The sequence below is a fragment of the Schistocerca serialis genome, chromosome 9 (genome assembly GCF_023864345.2).
Source record: "Schistocerca serialis cubense isolate TAMUIC-IGC-003099 chromosome 9, iqSchSeri2.2, whole genome shotgun sequence".
Taxonomy (NCBI): domain Eukaryota; kingdom Metazoa; phylum Arthropoda; class Insecta; order Orthoptera; family Acrididae; genus Schistocerca; species Schistocerca serialis.
The window spans coordinates 182,699,223-182,718,036 of NC_064646.1; the positions used below are offsets into that span (position 1 = coordinate 182,699,223).

The following is an 18,814-nucleotide window of genomic DNA, read 5'->3' on the forward strand; positions in this document are numbered from 1 at the left end:
AACTGACGTTCTACGGATCGGAGCGTGGAATGTCAGATCCCTTAATCGGGCAGGTAGGTTAGAAAATTTGAAAAGGGAAATGGATAGGTTAAAGTAAGATATAGTGGGAATTAGTGATGTTCGGTGGCAGGAGGAACAAGACTTCTGGTCAGGTGACTACAGGGTTATAAACACAGTCAAATAGGGGTAATGCAGGAGTAGGTTTAATAATGAATAGGAAAATAGGAACGCGGGTAAGCTACTACAAACAGCATAGTGAACGCATTATTGTGGCCAAGATAGATACGAAGCCCACACCTACTACAGTAGTACAAGTTTATATACCAACTAGCTCTGCAGATGACGAAGAAATTGAAGAAATGTATGATGAAATAAAAGAAATTATTCAGATAGTGAAGGGAGACGAAAATTTAATAGTCATGGGTGACTGGAATTCGAGTGTAGGAAAAGGGAGAGAAGAAAACGTAGTAGGTGAATATGGATTAGGGCTAAGAAATGAAAGAGGAAGCCGCCTGGTAGAGTTTTGCACAGAGCACAACTTAATCATAGCTAACACTTGGTTTAGGAATAATGATAGAAGGTTGTATACATGGAAGAACCCAGGAGATACTAAAAGGTATCAGATAGATTATATAATAGTAAGACAGAGATTTAGGAACCAGGTTTTAAATTGTAAGACATTTCCAGGGGCAGATGTGGACTCTGATCACAATCTGTTGGTTATGACCTGTAGATTAAAACTGAAGAAACTGCAAAAAGGTGGGAATTTAAGGAGATGGGACCTGGATAAACTGAAAGAACCAGAGGTTGTACAGAGTTTCAGGGAGAGCATCAGGGAACAATTGACAGGAATGGGGGAAAGAAACACAGTAGAAGAAGAATGGGTAGCTTTGAGGGATGAAGTAGTGAAGGCAGCAGAGGACCAAGTAGGTAAAAAGAAGAGGGCTAGTAGAAATCCTTGGGTAACAGAAGAAATATTGAATTTAATTGATGAAAGGAGAAAATATAAAAATGCAGTAAATGAAGCAGGCAAAAAGGAATACAAACGTCTCAAAAATGAGATCGACAGGAAGTGCAAAATGGCTAAGCAGGGATGGCTAGAGGACAAATGTAAGGATGTAGAGGCTTATCTCACTAGGGGTAAGATAGATACCGCCTACAGGAAAATTAAAGACACCTTTGGAGAAAAGAGAACCACTTGCATGAACATCAAGAGCTCAGATGGAAACCCAGTTCTAAGCAAAGAAGGGAAAGCAGAAAGGTGGAAGGAGTATATAGAGGGTCTATACAAGGGCGATGTACTTCAGGACAATATTATGGAAAATGGAAGAGGATGTAGAGGAAGATGAAATGGGAGATGCGATACTGCGTGAAGAGTTTGACAGAGCACTGAAAGACCTGAGTCGAAACAAGGCCCCCGGAGTAGACAACATTCCATTGGAACCACTGACGGCCTTGGGAGACCCAGTCCTGACAAAACTCTAACATCTGGTGAGCAAGATGTATGAAACAGGCGAAATACCCTCAGACTTCAAGAAGAATATAATAATTCCAATCCCAAAGAAAGCAGGTGTTGACAGATGTGAGAATTACCGAACAATCAGTTTAATAAGCCACAGCTTCAAAATACTAACACGAATTCTTTACAGACGAATGGAAAAACTAGTAGAAGCCGACCTCGGGGAAGATCAGTTTGGATTCCGTAGAAATACTGGAACACGTGAGGCAATACTGACCTTACGACTTATCTTAGAAGAAAGATTAAGGAAAGGCAAACCTACGTTTCTAGCATTTGTAGACTTAGAGAAAGCTTTTGAAAATGTTGACTGGAATACTCCCTTTCAAATTCTGAAGGTGGCAGGGGTAAAATACAGGGAGCGAAAGGCTATTTACAATTTGTACGAAACCAGATGGCAGTTATAAGAGTCGAGGGACATGAAAGGGAAGCAGTGGTTGGGAAGGGAGTAAGCCAGGGTTGTAGCCTCTCCCCGATGTTATTCAATCTGTATATTGAGCAAGCAGTAAAGGAAACAAAAGATAAATTCGGAGTAGGTATTAAAATCCATGGCGAAGAAATAAAAACTTTGAGGTTCGCCGATGACATTGTAATTCTGTCGGAGACAGCAAAGGACTTGGAAGAGCAGTTGAACGGAATGGATGGTGTCTTGAAGGGAGGATATAAGATGAACATCAACAAAAGCAAAACGAGGATAATGGAATGTAGTCGAATTAAGTCGGGTGATGCTGAGGGAATTAGATTAGGAAATGAGACACTTAAATTAGTAAAGGAGTTTTGCTATTTGGGGAGCAAAATAACTGATGATGGTCGAAGTAGAGAGGATATAAAATGTAGACTGGCAATGGCAAGGAAAGCGTTTCTGAAGAAGAGAAATTTGTTAACATCGAATATAGATTTAAGTGTCAGGAAGTCATTTCTGAAATTATTTGTATGGAGTGTAGCTATGTATGGAAGTGAAACATGGACGATAAATAGTTTGGACAAGAAGGGAATAGAAGCTTTCGAAATGTGGTGCTACAGAAGAATGCTGAAGATTAGATGGGTAGATCACATAACTAATGAGGAGGTACTGAATAGGATTGGGGAGAAGAGGAGTTCGTGGCACAACTTGACCAAGACATAGACATATTCTGAGGCATCAAGGGATCACCAATTTAGTATTGGAGGGCAGCGTGGAGGGAAAAAATCATAGGGGGAGACCAAGAGATGAATACACTAAGCAGATTCAGAAGGATGTAGGTTGCAGTAGGTACTGGGAGATGAAGAAGCGTGCACAGGATAGAGTAGCATGGAGAGCTGCATCAAACCGGTCTCAGGACTGAAGACCACAACAACATCATCATAGAGCTTCATTTGATCTGAGGTCATAAAATGTATACAAAGTCCCGACAATGTTACCTTCTTACATTGCAAAGCATGTGAATGAGAACCCGTATTTGGTGTCTCTTGTTTAGGGCATGTTCTGTGAGCATGTGTTAAGTGCATGTGTGTCACAATTCACAATTCTCTATTATTCGTGTTCTAGTGTGCTGTCTATTATGCCGTTCCAGGAGCCCTAGTTGTGAGGGGCTATGTACTTCTGTTGCAACAAATTATTTTGTGTGAAATTTCTGAACAGTGTGTGAAACATTTTAACAATGTTGATCTTCCAGTATGCATGTCATTGTAGCTGGAATGCTATATAATCAGTTTGTGCTTTTCATATTGTTATTTCCACAGATATTTTGTGTATCACAAAAGTCAATCTCAGTATTATATTATGCATTAGCAGTTCAGATTAGTATCTGTACTCATTTTTAATGTGATTGTCATTAGTTGAGATGTCATTAGTTGAGATAGTGAACTACGAGATTTGTCGAGAAAGTAACGTCACTGGTTCTGCTCCGATACTACTATTATTCATAGTGATGGGACAGTTACATCCACAGTGCAGCACTCATAGCAACAATAGTACCTATTCAAATTCTGTGAATACTCAGGAAATCTGCTGCCAAAATATTTCCAGTGATGGAGCAGGCGTTTCCGTTAAAATGGCACGTGTTTCAGTGGCACAAGGCGTTTCTGAAAGGCTAGGATGACGATAACGAACTTGCTCTAGACGCTTCTCAGTGACAAAATGTGAAGAGGGTCTCGTATGCATGAACTATTGAATGCAGACTGTAGAACAGGTGTTTATCTGATAGCCCCTATTCTGGATATAGCTAGAACAGTTGGCAGTGAAATTGTGACTGAACAATGGCAGATGAAGAAAATCTGTGCAAAACACATCCCAACAATTTTGATGGATGAATGCAATTCCAACAGAATGGTTATTTGTGAAGAACTTGCAGAATTGTGTAGAAATGATGCTACTTTTGTTGGACTGTGTTACAGCAGGAAGCAAGTTGTGGGTTTTCATATACAATCCTGAGATGGAGATATTGCTCAGAGTGGCCACATCATAGACACCACACCCAAAAAAGGCACAGATGAGGGTAGGTCCAAATGGAAAGCACACCTCACAGTCCTTTATGAAGGTAGTGACATCATCCAATATGAGTTTGCACTTGTCAGATAGGCTATCAATGGTGCCTTTTTTGTGGATGTACTGAAAAGGTTGATGGAAAGTGCTGTGTATGTCAGACCACACATTGCTTGTTCTTGAGAGCTCCATCAAGAGTGCCCAGCCACACTGCTTTCGTAGTCAGAATTTATCTGCGCAAAATGATGTGGTAACTCGTCCCCATCCCTTGTAAAACCCCAACGTCATTCCAGCAGACTTTTTTCCCCAGTGCATGATACCTTCAAAGGACACTGTTTCAAGACCACAGACAAAATGAAAGTGGCTGTCAAGTATGCCCTAAAGGATTTTCTAACCGAGGCCTTCAGGATGCCTGCAATCCTTGGAAAGTTTGTTGAAAAAATGTATTGACACAGATGGGCCTTTGGAAGAAATTTGATGTGTTGTTCCACTCTGAGCAATAAATTAGTTTGTGTGGGCTTACTGACATTACTAACTGACAAACCTTTTGTGGTATAATTTCTTAGAGTGAGCCTCCGAATACTATTCCATGTGTTGCTGACATTACTGGATCAGGTATTTCTACAGTTTAGGTTTCAGGTACTTCTTTATTTAAGTAGACATGAAAGCATATTGCTTCAGTAGAAGAGATAAATCATAATTTTATTTGTTTCAGATGATGCTGGTGACCCAGCAAATACAGAAAATTCCATTTGTGCCGGGTGCCTAAATGTTCTTGATGAAGATGAAGTTATTCAGGCATTAAACCAAGAGTGGCATGTTGAATGCTTTCGGTATGTAAAAATGTGTCGCATATATTAACTATAGTCTGATTGAAATTACTTGATAATTGATGTCTGTCACTTACTGCTACAATGTTGCCACATCCACTGCTTGCTAGTGCTCGGTCGTAGGTGACACATGGCGGGTCACTTAACATATGCTGTTAGTATGTAATGCAGGGCAATCTTGGAAGTAGCCGCCATGAGGTATGACAGAACTGGGAGATGTTCTCTCGATGGCTGATTTAAAGCGAGCAATGACTGAACTGCGGCAGATGATGGGTTTTGTAGCCCTGAATTTAAACTTGTATCCTAACCTAACCCCAACCTCATGTGCACAATGTCTCTGAGAAAATGGCGATCAACAATCTGCGGCAGAAGTAAAATCAGGATCGCTTTGTTCATGGCATTTAAGGCTAACTTCTACAAGCAAACTCAAGAAAGAAAATTTTTATAATATGTTTCTTTGCGTAGCCATCTTCTGCAGCAAAATTTCAGTTTTAGCGGTAAAAGGGAACTATAGTTTCTTGCTGTCATCGGTTACCTGAAACTACCCACACACAGGCTACATGGAATGCCATGGCACCAACCAGTGAGCAGCTCTTGTTAGCACTTGGTTGCAGATAATAGGCGACACAAGTAGACTTTAAATGGGAGAGGGAGGGGATGGGAATAAAAATAAGATCAAATAAAAAAATCAATACAATGACGAAAATGGTGTGACAAAGTATTAGGAATATAAAATTACATTAAAACCAATTAATTGAATAAAACTAATAATTGGTCTTTTGATTATATATAATAAAAAAATGTCGATGCAGTTGACAAAATCCAAACCATCAACCTTCTTGATGTCGGGTTTATAGGCTAACCAGTATGATATGCCATTACACTGCAAAACACTGTTGTAATTATGACTCTAGCGTCCCAGTAAAAGTGCATGTGTGTCACAATTCTGGTGAATAGTAAAGAAGCCAGCATGATGTGGGATGTGTATAATATGGATTTGTGGATTGACAAAGTTTAAAAGTTTTGTGGCCACAATAACAACGTGAATAGCAAGAACTTGAAAAATGGGCCTCCACCGAGATGCTGCTATCTAAGCAAATACACTCCTGGAAATGGAAAAAAGAACACATTGACACCGGTGTGTCAGACCCACCATACTTGCTCTGGACACTGCGAGAGGACTGTACAAGCAATGATCACACGCACGGCACAGCGGACAAACCAGGAACCGCAGTGTTGGCCGTCGAATGGCGCTAGCTGCGCAGCATTTGTGCACCGCCGCCGTCAGTGTCAGCCAGTTTGCCGTGGCATACGGAGCTCCATCGCAGTCTTTAACACTGGTAGCATGCCGCGACAGCGTGGACGTGAACCGTATGTGCAGTTGACGGACTTTGAGCGAGGGCGTATAGTGGGCATGCGGGAGGCCGGGTGGACGTACCCCCGAATTGCTCAACACGTGGGGCGTGAGGTCTCCACAGTACATCGATGTTGTCGCCAGTGGTCGGCGGAAGGTGCACGTGCCCGTCGACCTGGGACCGGACCGCAGCGACGCACGGATGCACACCAAGACCGTAGGATCCTACGCAGTGCCGTAGGGGACCGCACCGCCACTTCCCAGCAAATGAGGGACACTGTTGCTCCTGGGGTATCGGCGAGGACCATTCGCAACCGTCTCCATGAAGCTGGGCTACGGTCCCGCCCACCGTTCGGCCGTCTTCCGCTCACGCCCCAACATCGTGCAGCCCGCCTCCAGTGGTGTCGCGACAGGCGTGAATGGAGGGACGAATGGAGACGTGTCGTCTTCAGCGATGAGAGTCGCTTCTGCCTTGGTGCCAATGATGGTCGTATGCGTGTTTGGCGCCGTGCAGGTGAGCGCCACAATCAGGACTGCATACGACCGAGGCACACAGGGCCAACACCCGGCATCATGGTGTGGGGAGCGATCTCCTACACTGGCCGTACACCACTGGTGATCGTCGAGGGGACACTGAATAGTGCACGGTACATCCAAACCGTCATCGAACCCATCGTTCTACCATTCCTAGACCGGCAAGGGAACTTGCTGTTCCAACAGGACAATGCACGTCCGCATGTATCCTGTGCCACCCAACGTGCTCTAGAAGGTGTAAGTCAACTACCCTGGTCAGCAAGATCTCCGGATCTGTCCCCCATTGAGCATGTTTGGGACTGGATGAAGCGTCGTCTCACGCGGTCTGCACGTCCAGCACGAACGCTGGTCCAACAGAGGCGCCAGGTGGAAATGGCACGGCAAGCCGTTCCACAGGACTACATCCAGCATCTCTACGATCGTCTCCATGGGAGAATAGCAGCCTGCATTGCTGCGAAAGGTGGATATACATTGTACTAGTGCCGACATTGTGCATGCTCTGTTGCCTGTGTCTATGTGCCTGTGGTTCTGTCAGTGTGATCATGTGATGTATCTGACCCCAGGAATGTGTCAATAAAGTTTCCCCTTCCTGGGACAATGAATTCACGGTGTTCTTATTTCAATTTCCAGGAGTGTAGTTTGAACTGAAAAAAATTCAGAATTGTTCATTAGTTGGAGATGAAATGTTGTTTCCAATAAATTCGAGGTACAGATTATTTCCCGAAATTGCTTTATTCGCACACAAGATGTTCGGTGGTGAAAAATATGTAAACAAAGCTCTACATGCTGTGCTGTTGGTGGTTGGTAACAAACTGCCCTTCATGCTTATAAAAACCTGTGGTATTTCAATGATTTGCAATAACAATTGACAATCAGAACTTCCAAAGTTAATAGTGTGTGAAAAAATTAATTCTCATACATAGAAAAATAATGAAAATAATTCTTTGCAGCTTTGTGTGGACGTGGACATAATTTCACTAAGTATTCTGAGGTAATTTAGAAGTTTCCAGAAAATAACAATACATATTATATTTTAGCCATCCCATGAACCATGGACCTTATCATTTGTGGGGAGGCTTGCGTGCCTCAGCGATTCCTATAGCCGTACCGTAGGTGCAACCACAACGGAGGGGTATCTGTTGAGAGCCCAGACAAACATGTGGTTCCTGAAGATGGGCAGCAACCTTTTCAGTAGTTGCAGGGGCAACAATCTGGATGATTGACTGACCTGCCTTGTAACACTAATCAAAACAGCCTTGCTGTGCTGGTGATGCGAACAGCTGAAAGCAAGGTGAAATTAGAGCCATTATTTTTCCCGAGGGCATACAGCTTTACTGTATGGTTAAATGGTGATGGCGTCCTCTTGGATAAAATATTATGGAGGTAAAATAGTCCCCCATTTGGATCTCCAGGCGGGGACTACTCAAGAACACGATGTTATGAGGAGAAAGAAAACTGGCGTTCTACGGATTGGAGCGTGGAATGTCAGATCCCTTAATTGGGCAGGTACATTAGAAAATTTAAAAACGGAAATGGATAGGTTAAAGTTAGATATAGTGGGAATTAGTGAAGTCCGGTGGCAGGAGGAACATGACTTCTGGTCAGGTAAATATAGGGTTATAAATGCAAAATTATATAGGGGTAATGCAGGAGTAGATTTAATAATGAATAGGAAAATAGAAACGCGGGTAAGCTACTACAAACAGCATAGTGAACGCATTATTGTGGCCAAGATAGACACAAAGCCCATGCCTACCACAGTAGTACAAGTTTATATGCCAACTAGCTCTGCAGATGACGAAGAGATTGATGAAATGTATGACGAGATAAAAGAAATTATTCAGATAGTGAATGAGACGAAAATTAATAGTCATGGGTGACTGGAATTTGATAGTAGGAAATGGGAGAGAAGGAAACATAGTAGGTTAATATGGATTGGGGGGAAGGAATGAAAGAAGAAGCCGCGTGTTAGAATTTTGCACAGAGCATAACTTAATCATAGCTAACACTTGGTTCAAGAATCACGAAAGAAAGTTGTATACATGGAAGAAGCCTGGAGATACTAGGAGGTATCAGATAGATTATATAATGGTAAGCCAGAGATTTAGGAACCAGGTTTTAAATTGTAAGACATTTCCAGGGGTAAATGTGGACTCTGACCACAATCTATTGGTTATGAACTGTAGATTAAAACTGAAGAAACTGCGAAAAGGTGGGAATTTAAGATGGGACCTGGATAAACTGAAAGAACCAGAAGTTGTAGAGAGCATCAGGGAGAGCATTAGGGAACGATTGACAAGAATGGGGGAAAGAAATACAATAGTAGAAGAATGGGTAGCTTTGAGAGGTGAAATAGTGAAGGCAATCAAGTAGGTAAAAAGATGAAGACTAGTAGATATCCTTTGGTAACAGAAGAGATACTGAATTTAATTGATGAAAGGAGAAAATATAAAAATGCTGTAAACGAAGCAGGCAAAAGGGATACGAAAGTATCAAAAATTAGATCAACAGGAAGTGCAAAGTGGCTAAGCAGGGATGGCTAGAGGACAAATGTAAGGATGTAGAGGCTTATCTCACTAGGGTTAAGATAGATACTGCCTACAGGAAAATTAGACCTTTGGAGCAAAGAGAACCACTTGCATGAATATCAAGAGCTCTGATGGAATCCCAGTTCTAAGCAAAGAAGGGAAAGCAGAAAGGTGGATGGAGTATATAGAGGGTCTATACAAGGGTGATGTTCTTGAGGACAATATTATAGAAATGGAAGAGAATATAGATGAAGATGAAATAGGAGATACGATACTGCGTGAAGAGTTTGATAGTGCACTGAAAGACCTAAGTCGAGACAAGGCCCCGGGAGAAGACAACATTCCATTAGAACTACTGACAGCCTTGGGAGATGCAGGCCTAGTAAAACTCTACCGTCTGGTGAGAAAGATGTATGAGACAGGCGAAATACCCTCAGACTTCAAGAAGAGTATAATAATTCCAATCCCAAAGAAAGCAGATGTTGACAGATGTGAAAATTATTGAACTATCAGTTTAATAAGTCACGGCTGCAAAATACTAACACGGATTCTTTACAGACGAATGGAAAAACTGATAGAAGCCGACCTCGGGGAAGATCAGTTTGGATTCCGTAGAAATATTGGAACACGTGAGGCAATACTGACCTTACGACTTATCTTAGAAGAAAGCTTAAGGAAAAGCAAACCTACGTTTCTAGCATTTGTAGACTTAGAGAAAGCTTTTGACAATGTTGACTGGAATACTCTCTTTCAAATTCTAAAGGTGCCAGGGGTAAAATACAGGGAGCAAAAGGCTATTTACAATTTGTACAGAAACCAGATGGCAGTTATAACAGTTGAGGGGCATGTAAGGGAAGCAGTGGTTGGGAAGGGAGTGAGACGGGGTTGTAGCCTATCCTTGATGTTATTCAATCTGTACATTGAGCAGGCAGTAATGGAAACAAAAGAAAAATTTGGAGTTGGAATTAGAATCCACGGAGAAGAAATAAAAACTTTGAGGTTCGCCGATGACATTGTAATTCTGTCAGAGACAGCAAAGGACCTGGAAGAACAGCTGAACGGAATGGACAGTGTCTTGAAAGGAAGATATAAGATGAACATCAACAAAAGCAAAACGAGGATAATGGAATGTAGTCGAATTAAATCGGGTGATGCTGCAGGAATTATATTAGGAAATGAGACAAAGTAGTAAACGAGTTTTGCTTTTTTGGGAGCAAAATAACTGATGATGGTTGAAGTAGAGAGGATATAAAATGTAGACTGGCAAATTTGTTAACATCAAGTATAGATTTAAGTGCCAGGAAGTCGTTTCTGAAAGTATTTGTATGGAGTGTAGCCATGTATGGAAGTGAAACGTGGACGATAAATAGTTTAGACAAGAAGAGAATAGAAGCTTTCGAAATGTGGTGTTAGAGAAGAATGCTGAAGATTAGATGGGTAGATCACATAACTAATGAGGAGGTATTGAATAGGATTGGGGAGAGGAGGAGTTTGTGGCACAACTTGACTAGAAGAAGGGATCGGTTGGTAGGGCATATTCTGAGGCATCATGGGATCACCAGTTTAGTGTTGGAGGGTAAAAATCGTAGAGGGAGACCAAGAGATCAATACACTAAACAGATTCAGAAGGATGTAGGTTGCAGTAGGTACTGGGAGATGAAGAACCTTGCACAGGATAGAGTAGCATGGAGAGCTGCATCAAACCAGTCTCTGGACTGAAGACAACAACAACAACAACAACATTATATTTTAGTTAATTACAGTGAACAGAAATGACTAAAGAGTATTCCTGCTTGTTTATAACTTCAGAATAATATGTTTATCCTAAAGAGCTAGCCGATTTGGTGAAAATAAATTTGTAAGCTGCAAAATACACTTTTTATTCATTGTGTAGCAAGTTTAGGCCAATCATTTAGTAATTATTGAAAACAAAATATTCCTAATATGTTCACAAACTTGTTAGTGGCAAGGGAAACACCTCATCACACCCCCCTCAGATTTACTGGTAGGATGGCTCAGTGTGTAGTCCGTGAAAAACTGAACACAGATCAAGCATGAAAGCAGGGAGAAATTGTATTGAACTATGAAAAAAAAGCTATAATTCTTGAGTTTCTCCCGGCGTATTTGATAGTCAAAATATCCACGGGTGTGCTGCCGGTCTATAGTGTCCAACGGGCACAATATTTCGGCGATCATACATGTCGCCATCATCAGGTGAACTGACGGACTGAGCTCCTGTGAACGTGCCGGCACGGCACCTCATAAACCGTGACTGTGGCTATAATCTTAGCAAGGCTTGGGAACCAGCGATTGGGTTAATCAAAAGTAAATTGAGCAAATGTATAGTTGTGACGACCACGGCGGACAGAGCCATCACACCGACGTCATCTCAGACGCCGTCGCAATCTGTTCCACCGCGCGACCGCGGCGCGGGGTGCGGACGGCGGAGGGAGCCCGCCGCGGGCGGAGGGTATTTAAATCGGCTGCCGCCGTGACCGAACCCAGTTCCCTCTGAGCAGCCATAGCGTACAGATCTCTGTTCCGGCACGTTCACAGGAGCTCAGTCCGTCAGTTCACCTGATGATGGCGACATGTATGACTGCCGAAATATTGTGCCCGTTGGACACTATAGACCGGCAGCACACCCGTGGATATTTTGACTAAGTGCAATATAGATCGAGGGCTAAGAACCGCGTCGTCGTGATTAAGTGGTCATGGTGTTGCAGTGTCAAGTGGATGAGTCTTGTTCAAAGCTCGCTCATGCCATTTATTTTCATTTTCTTTCTGTAGTCTTGGCAGTTGTCAAACTATACATTGGTTATAGAATGTGAGTCATGTGGTAAGAATACACTACTGTCGCAAGTAAATGCGGTGAACAGTTAGAGCAGGTGAGATGCCACATAGATGTCTTAAAGAAATGAAAACAAGAAATAAATGGGTGTGAACTATGTTACAAGAAAGGAATTAGAGTGTCAAAACTTCCAAAACGGAATGCAACATCAAAAACATATGTTTTAACACAGCACAGAGAAACTACGTGACTTTGAAAGTCTTGAATTTATTTCTTGCAGCTTATGTGACAAACTATTATGTTTTTATCATTTTCTTGGGAGTGGTCACATCACATTCATTCAGACACCTAAATCGGGCAAGGAACATCTCACTCACTTACCCAGACATACAAATTAACTGAGTTGGTAAGAGATTCCTATCATGCAAAACACGTACTGTCACTAATGCTATGTTTGTGGTTCCCATTAGAAAGCCAATTCCTCTTGGCTGCTAATAGAGCAGTTGCGCAGAGTCAACTGTCCTTCCACCCCCTCTTGCAAATTGACATTACACCACAACACAGACTCAAATTTGAACACAACGAACAGCAGAGAAAAAGAAAATTGGCACATGTGAAGTTTGAACACTATTCACCCACGTGGCAGTCCAACATCGTGACCACTTAATCACGATGCCATTGCTATTTCGAGCTGCTCTATATTGAACTTCTTGTCCTTGGACCTTGACTTGTTTCTATTTTGTGCCCCCCCCCCCCCTTTTTTTCCTTTTTTTTTTACCTTCATAGTTCAGTATATCTTCTTCGTGCTTTCATGCTTCATCTGTGTTCATTTTTGGCGGACTATCCACTGGGCCCTCTTACCACTAAAGCTGAGGGGGTGTGTGATGGGGAGCTTCCTTGTGAGTGCAGAATACAATAGCAAACTTAGATTTTACGTAATTTATTCAGACTAATTACTGGTATAGGTGCATTGTAGCAGTGTACATTAAACAATTAAGCATAAAATAAATTTAGTATCATCAGGGGGTGGCAAAGGATGCCCAAGGGGTTGTTTATTTGACCAGTTGCAACAATTAATTGACAGGCTTCAGAGATTTGGCTTCATATGATGTCATTCGAAGCTTGTCTCATGTAACCAGATCTGTATGATTGTAATACCTGCATAAGTGATGCTGAATTGCATGTTGTGTGGAAGGATCCAGTAGTATTTGATTAGTGCTGTGTATGGTTCTTGCATATTTCTTTTGCATTGTTCTGTCTGTCTGTGTGTGTGTGTGTGTGTGTGTGTGTGTGTGTGTGTGTGTGAGAGAGAGAGAGAGAGAGAGAGAGAGAGAGAGCTAAAGTACGAAATAAAAGGGCCACACCCAAGGAGTATCCAGCCACGTTAAAACAAAAGGCGGACAAGGAATTGGAAGTGAACTAATTGTTGTGACAGTTAGGCAACAGCAAACAGTTCAGGTGTAAAGTTGAGTGCTCTGGTTGGAGGAAACCAGCTACAATGTGTGAAGTTTCAACTATCAAGTAATTTTATTCAAACTGTAAATTATTTTGTAATTTCTGTTTGCACTATCATCAATTTTTAGTGCATAATTTGGATCAATGATGTCATTTAGTACCCAGGAGAAAAATCCTAGGCCTGCAGCACACTTGGAACAATATGTAGGCCTATTGTCTAAGGAAAAGAGGGAAGGTTGGTGCCATTTTACTGATGACAGATTGTTTAGAGAGAAATTACAAACTCAGTTTCAAGATGGATGGATAATGAAATTTTCTGTGTCATTTTCAAAGGAAACATTACAACATTTATCTTCACCAGTTTTACAGTAACTGAAAAACCTAAATCTGGATGGTTTTCAATAACCATTTAAAGCCTGCTCCTTTTGGATTGAGAGTTTAGTGCCTTTACAATTGCACCGACATGCTCAGTTAGTTTCTTAGGGTGCTATTTAACAATACAGTGAAGTGACAGTTTTCTTGTGTGACAGCGCTTGTTTTGTTAAAGCCACACAAAAAGTGACTGAAATGAAAAATTTAACTTTTTTTATGAAAATATGCGTTCAGTGGCTAAGAATCTCTGTGAAAATAAACTTTAAAAAATGATTTGTTATGTTTGGACTGTTGTTAATATTAATTTTTAACAACAATCCTGTTGTGCCATTCCCAAGTAATAACAAACTACAGGAAAGAATATCCTTGGACCTATGTCATAATTAGGTAGCAAGTGGCAAAACTTGTTTAAAAAGTGTATGTAGTTACAGCCGTTACTAAAAGGCAAAATAGCCACAAAATCTTTGGTGGTGAATAAATAATTGCAACAACAATGTATATGGAACACACGCTATCTTACTACTACAGGACTGCGGAAGCAAGTAAACAGAAAATAAACAATTTTTTGAATTGAAATTCTTGCACTAGTAGCTCCTGGAGAACATAGATTAAACATGGGAGGGATTATATTGAAAAATGGTACTATTTGGTTCGATATCAACATATTAAATTACGATTTATAAGGTATTTAAGCCTTTCTTTCAGCACATTACTGTCTGTTAAGTTTTCTCTGAATTCAATCAAATGTAGGCTACACCAGAATAAGACCAGCTCTTTTACAAAAAGATTCTTTGTGGAATAACTCCACAAACAAAATTTTTATAAAAGTAAGCAGATATTATACTTTTGGTTTTTTTATAACCTTGGGTAAACCATTGATTGAGACACCCGTAAAATACTGTTGGGGAAATGTAAATGCTGTGGACTAAATGGAATCATTCAGAAGCGCGCGCGCGCGCGCGCGCGCGCGCACACACACACACACACACACACACACACCTCCTAAGAGATCTATGTATTTAGGTAAACTTGAAAAATGGATTAAGATTGCTTAATGTAAATAGGCCTCAATTTCTTTTACAGAATACAGAGAACTATTTCCTTTGAATTGTCTCCTTCTTGTAAATGTTAAGCAGACAACAGTAGGCAATCTGTATCTGGAAAAGTGGTAGCATTTTTCACCAAGATAGTAAAATTCTGGTTCTGGCAACATGACATTGCGCACACACAACAGTCATTGTCTTTAGATGAAATGTTATGTTAAAGTATTATTCTAGCTTTAGGAACTAATAGTTAAATCACTATAGAGGATAGAGGGACAGGTTGGGGAAGGTTGTAAAGGAAGAACAGCTCACTCAGGTGGCCAAAAGATGAGAGGGACCTATCTATTTTGCGTATGAGGACATCTTGTGTCCCCGCATAACAGGTGGATCCCTCACATCTCGGGATCTGAGTGACCCAACCTATCCACCCCCCCTTCCATGAGTAAGGAACTATTATTTGCAAAAACTAGGACAGTGCCGTGTATTTTTATATGTACTTACTGGTATTAGTGATGTTTTACCTCCTAAAGGTATGTATTGGTCAGCAATTGTGCCTCATAACTTTAAAGTTTTATCAAGTGAATATTGATTTTGATACATAGACAGATGAGTCTATTTTCTTGTCAGTTATTAATTTAAGAGCTTTGTCGTTGCATTCATGTGTACAGCATTCTTCACCTGGTTTCAATGTATGAAAGCTTTTACCCCACAGACTTCTTCCTTTCTGTATCTTTGTTTCAGTACTTTGAGTTTATTACCATCCACTGGATTCGATATATTATGGGCCACATATTTTGATGTTGTTTTGTATACTTAGAGAAGCATTTGGTCTACCAAGGGACTTTTCCTTGATTTTAAGTGATGAAAAAACAATATTGAGGAAATTGTCGACTTTTGATTTGGCATAAGGATCCTGCCTAATTTAATTGGAGGAAAATTGTAATGCCTATTTCAGTGGTTGGCTCATCTTATTCCTGCAATCAATCAGCCATCTTAATGCCATCCACTGTTTGTTGAGTGCAGGGTGATTCAGAAGTAGTTTACATATCAGGCGTGCAACAAAGATAACTAATCGCATAGGAGTCGGGGCTCGCAAACACTATGAGAGGGTGCTGCAGTCACGAGAGGGCATTGCTGTACAAACATGGCCGGAGCACATCGGGACCGTCACAGTTCGTACCATTTAACCACTGGGAGTAAGATGCCTAGCTACTTGTTACGCTAAATGGCTGAGATGCATTTGATTTATGGTGCAGCCAACTGCAATAGACGGAAGCCATGCGATTGTGTTATGTGAAAAATCCTGATAGGAAGATGCCATGCCGCACATTATTTGCCATCCTGCAATGCAGATTGTGCGAATCTGGCTCATTCCATGTACATAAGCTAAATGCTGGCCACCAACAAACAACTCGGACAGTTGTGGTGGAAGAAAGAGTTCTTGGAAGGGGATGCAACATATGCTGTGAACAAGTACACGAGATGTATCCCATGCCCACTGATATCCCCCAATCTTATGTCGAGCATGTCCATGCATTGCGTCTGGCAGGGACTACAGCAAGTGCGTATGGTTTGCACTGCTGTTTCTGCAGGAACCTGCTGCAGATCAAAGCATCACAGCAAGTGTCCTCTTCACTGATGGGGCTGCATTCTCATTTGAGGATGTGATGAACTTTCACAACTGCATATTTGGGCAGATGTCAACCCACATGCTACACGTACACATGCCTCATAACACAAATTTGCCCTTAATGTGTAGGCTGGCATTGTTGGAGACTGTTTAATTGGGCTATACATTCTCCCAGATGGACTTGGTGGTCACACGTATTTTGTATTCCTGCGAGAGGTTTTGCCAGACATGCTGAATAACGTTCCCATGCCTATTCATCACTGCATTTGATTTCGGAGCCCCCATGCGTTTCAGCAGACAAATGGGGGCACATCTACAGGTAACTTTGCCCGAACACTGGATTTGTCATGGTGGGCCATTCACATGGCCACCATGATTACCCCATCTGTTCTCACTCGATTTTTTCCTGTGGGGGATATCTGAAGGTCCTTGTGTAAGAAACAGTTGCTACATTGCCAGAGGATCTAGTGGGCAGGATTGTTGTTGCAGTAGAATGTCTTCGAAATACACCAGATATGTTTGAGAGGGTGCTTCATTCAATACGGCGTTGATGTTGGCCGTGGGACAATACTTTGAGCGTCTCTTGTACTGGCCGTACATTTGTAGCACGTGACTAAATAACTGCATTGCCATTAGTGTCCCGGATGGCCTTTGCAACCCCCAGTTCCTCTTGATTACTGATCCTTGTTGTATGCCCGATGTGCCATGTTTGTATGTAAAAGTGTTTTTGAGTCACCATGTATACTGGAGATTGTATGTGAAATTTCTTTATGACTTATGGCTGTAGTTATATGGCCTTCACTTTTTGTTTTAACAAGAGGAACCACTAGTACACCAGTACCATGATCTTGAGAAAGGGCACAAATGATCATTCTGTTTAGTGCCAAATAATTTTAAATTCATCCATCCATCCACACAAGGACTGAATGACAGTATTGATATAAGGTAACAGCTGGCACCTGATGTGCATGTGAACTTCTTGTGTTGAGATACTGTTATTAAGAAATTCTGTTATTAAGAAGTACTCGGGACTAGACTGAGACCACTATGAACTTACCCACACCTACATTATACTCTGCAAGCCACTGTGAGGTGCATGGCAGAGGGTACGTCCCATGGTACCAGTTATTAGGGTTTCTTCCTGTTCCATTCATATATGGAGTGCAGGAAGAATGATTGTTTGAATGCCCCTGTGCATGCAGTAATTACTCTGATCTTATGCTCACGACCCCTTTGTGAGTGATACATAGGGGTTTGTAGTATATTCCTGGAGTAATCATTTAAAGCCGGCTCTTGAAACTTTTTTAATAGACTTTGTCGGGTATAGTTACGATCTCTCTTCAAGCGTCATCCAGTTCAGTTCCTTCAATATCTCTGTGACACTCTCAGATGCATTAAACAAACCTGTGACCCTTCATGCTGCCCTCTTCTAATTACGTTCGGTATCCCCTGTTAGTCCTATCTGGCATGGCTCCCACACACTTGAGCAATATTGTAGAACTGGTCACAAGAGTGTTTTGTAAGCAATCTCCTTTGTAGATTGATTGCGCTTCCCCAGTATTCTACCAATAAATTGAAGTGTACCACCTGTCTTACCCACGACTGAACCTAGGTGATCAATCCATTTTATATCCCTGCAATATGTCAAACCCAGGTGTTTGTATGAGTTGGCTGGCTCCAACAGTGGCTTCCTGATATTATAGTCATGGGATCCTTTTTCCCCCCCTCCTTTTTTCCCCCTCCTTTTTTCCCCCTCCTTTTTTCCCCCTCCTTTTTTCCCCCTCCTTTTTTCCCCCTCCTTTTTTCCCCCTCCTTTTTTCCCCCTCCTTTTTTCCCCCTCCTTTTTTCCCCCTCCTTTTTTCCCCCCTCCTTTTTCCCCCCTCCTTTTTCCCCCCTCCTTTTTCCCCCCTCCTTTTTCCCCCCCTCCTTTTTCCCCCCTCCTTTTTTCCCCCTCCTTTTTTCCCCCTCCTTTTTTCCCCCTCCTTTTTTCCCCCTCCTTTTTTCCCCCTCCTTTTTCCCCCTCCTTTTTCCCCCTCCTTTCCCCCCTCCTTTTTCCCCCTCCTTTTTCCCCCTCCTTTTTCCCCCTCCTTTTCCCCCTCCTTTTCCCCCTCCTTTTCCCCCTCCTTTTCCCCCTCCTTTTCCCCCCTCCTTTTCCCCCCTCCTCTTCCCCCCTCCTCTTCCCCCCTCCTCTTCCCCCCTCCTCTTCCCCCCTCCTCTTCCCCCCTCCTCTTCCCCCCTCCTCTTCCCCCCTCCTCTTCCCCCCTCCTCTTCCCCCCTCCTCTTCCCCCCTCCTCTTC

The 18,814-nt window shown here is 42.0% G+C and overlaps 1 protein-coding gene across 1 annotated transcript in view; it reads left to right on the plus strand.

Moving 5' to 3' along the window:
* Positions 1-18,814, plus strand: part of LOC126419162 (LIM domain kinase 1) — a 173,613-nt gene that overhangs the window by 9,831 nt on the left and 144,968 nt on the right. The window contains exon 2 of the mRNA XM_050086287.1: positions 4,696-4,813. Coding sequence (XP_049942244.1) covers positions 4,696-4,813 — 118 coding nt within the window. The remainder of the gene's footprint in view (positions 1-4,695; positions 4,814-18,814) is intronic.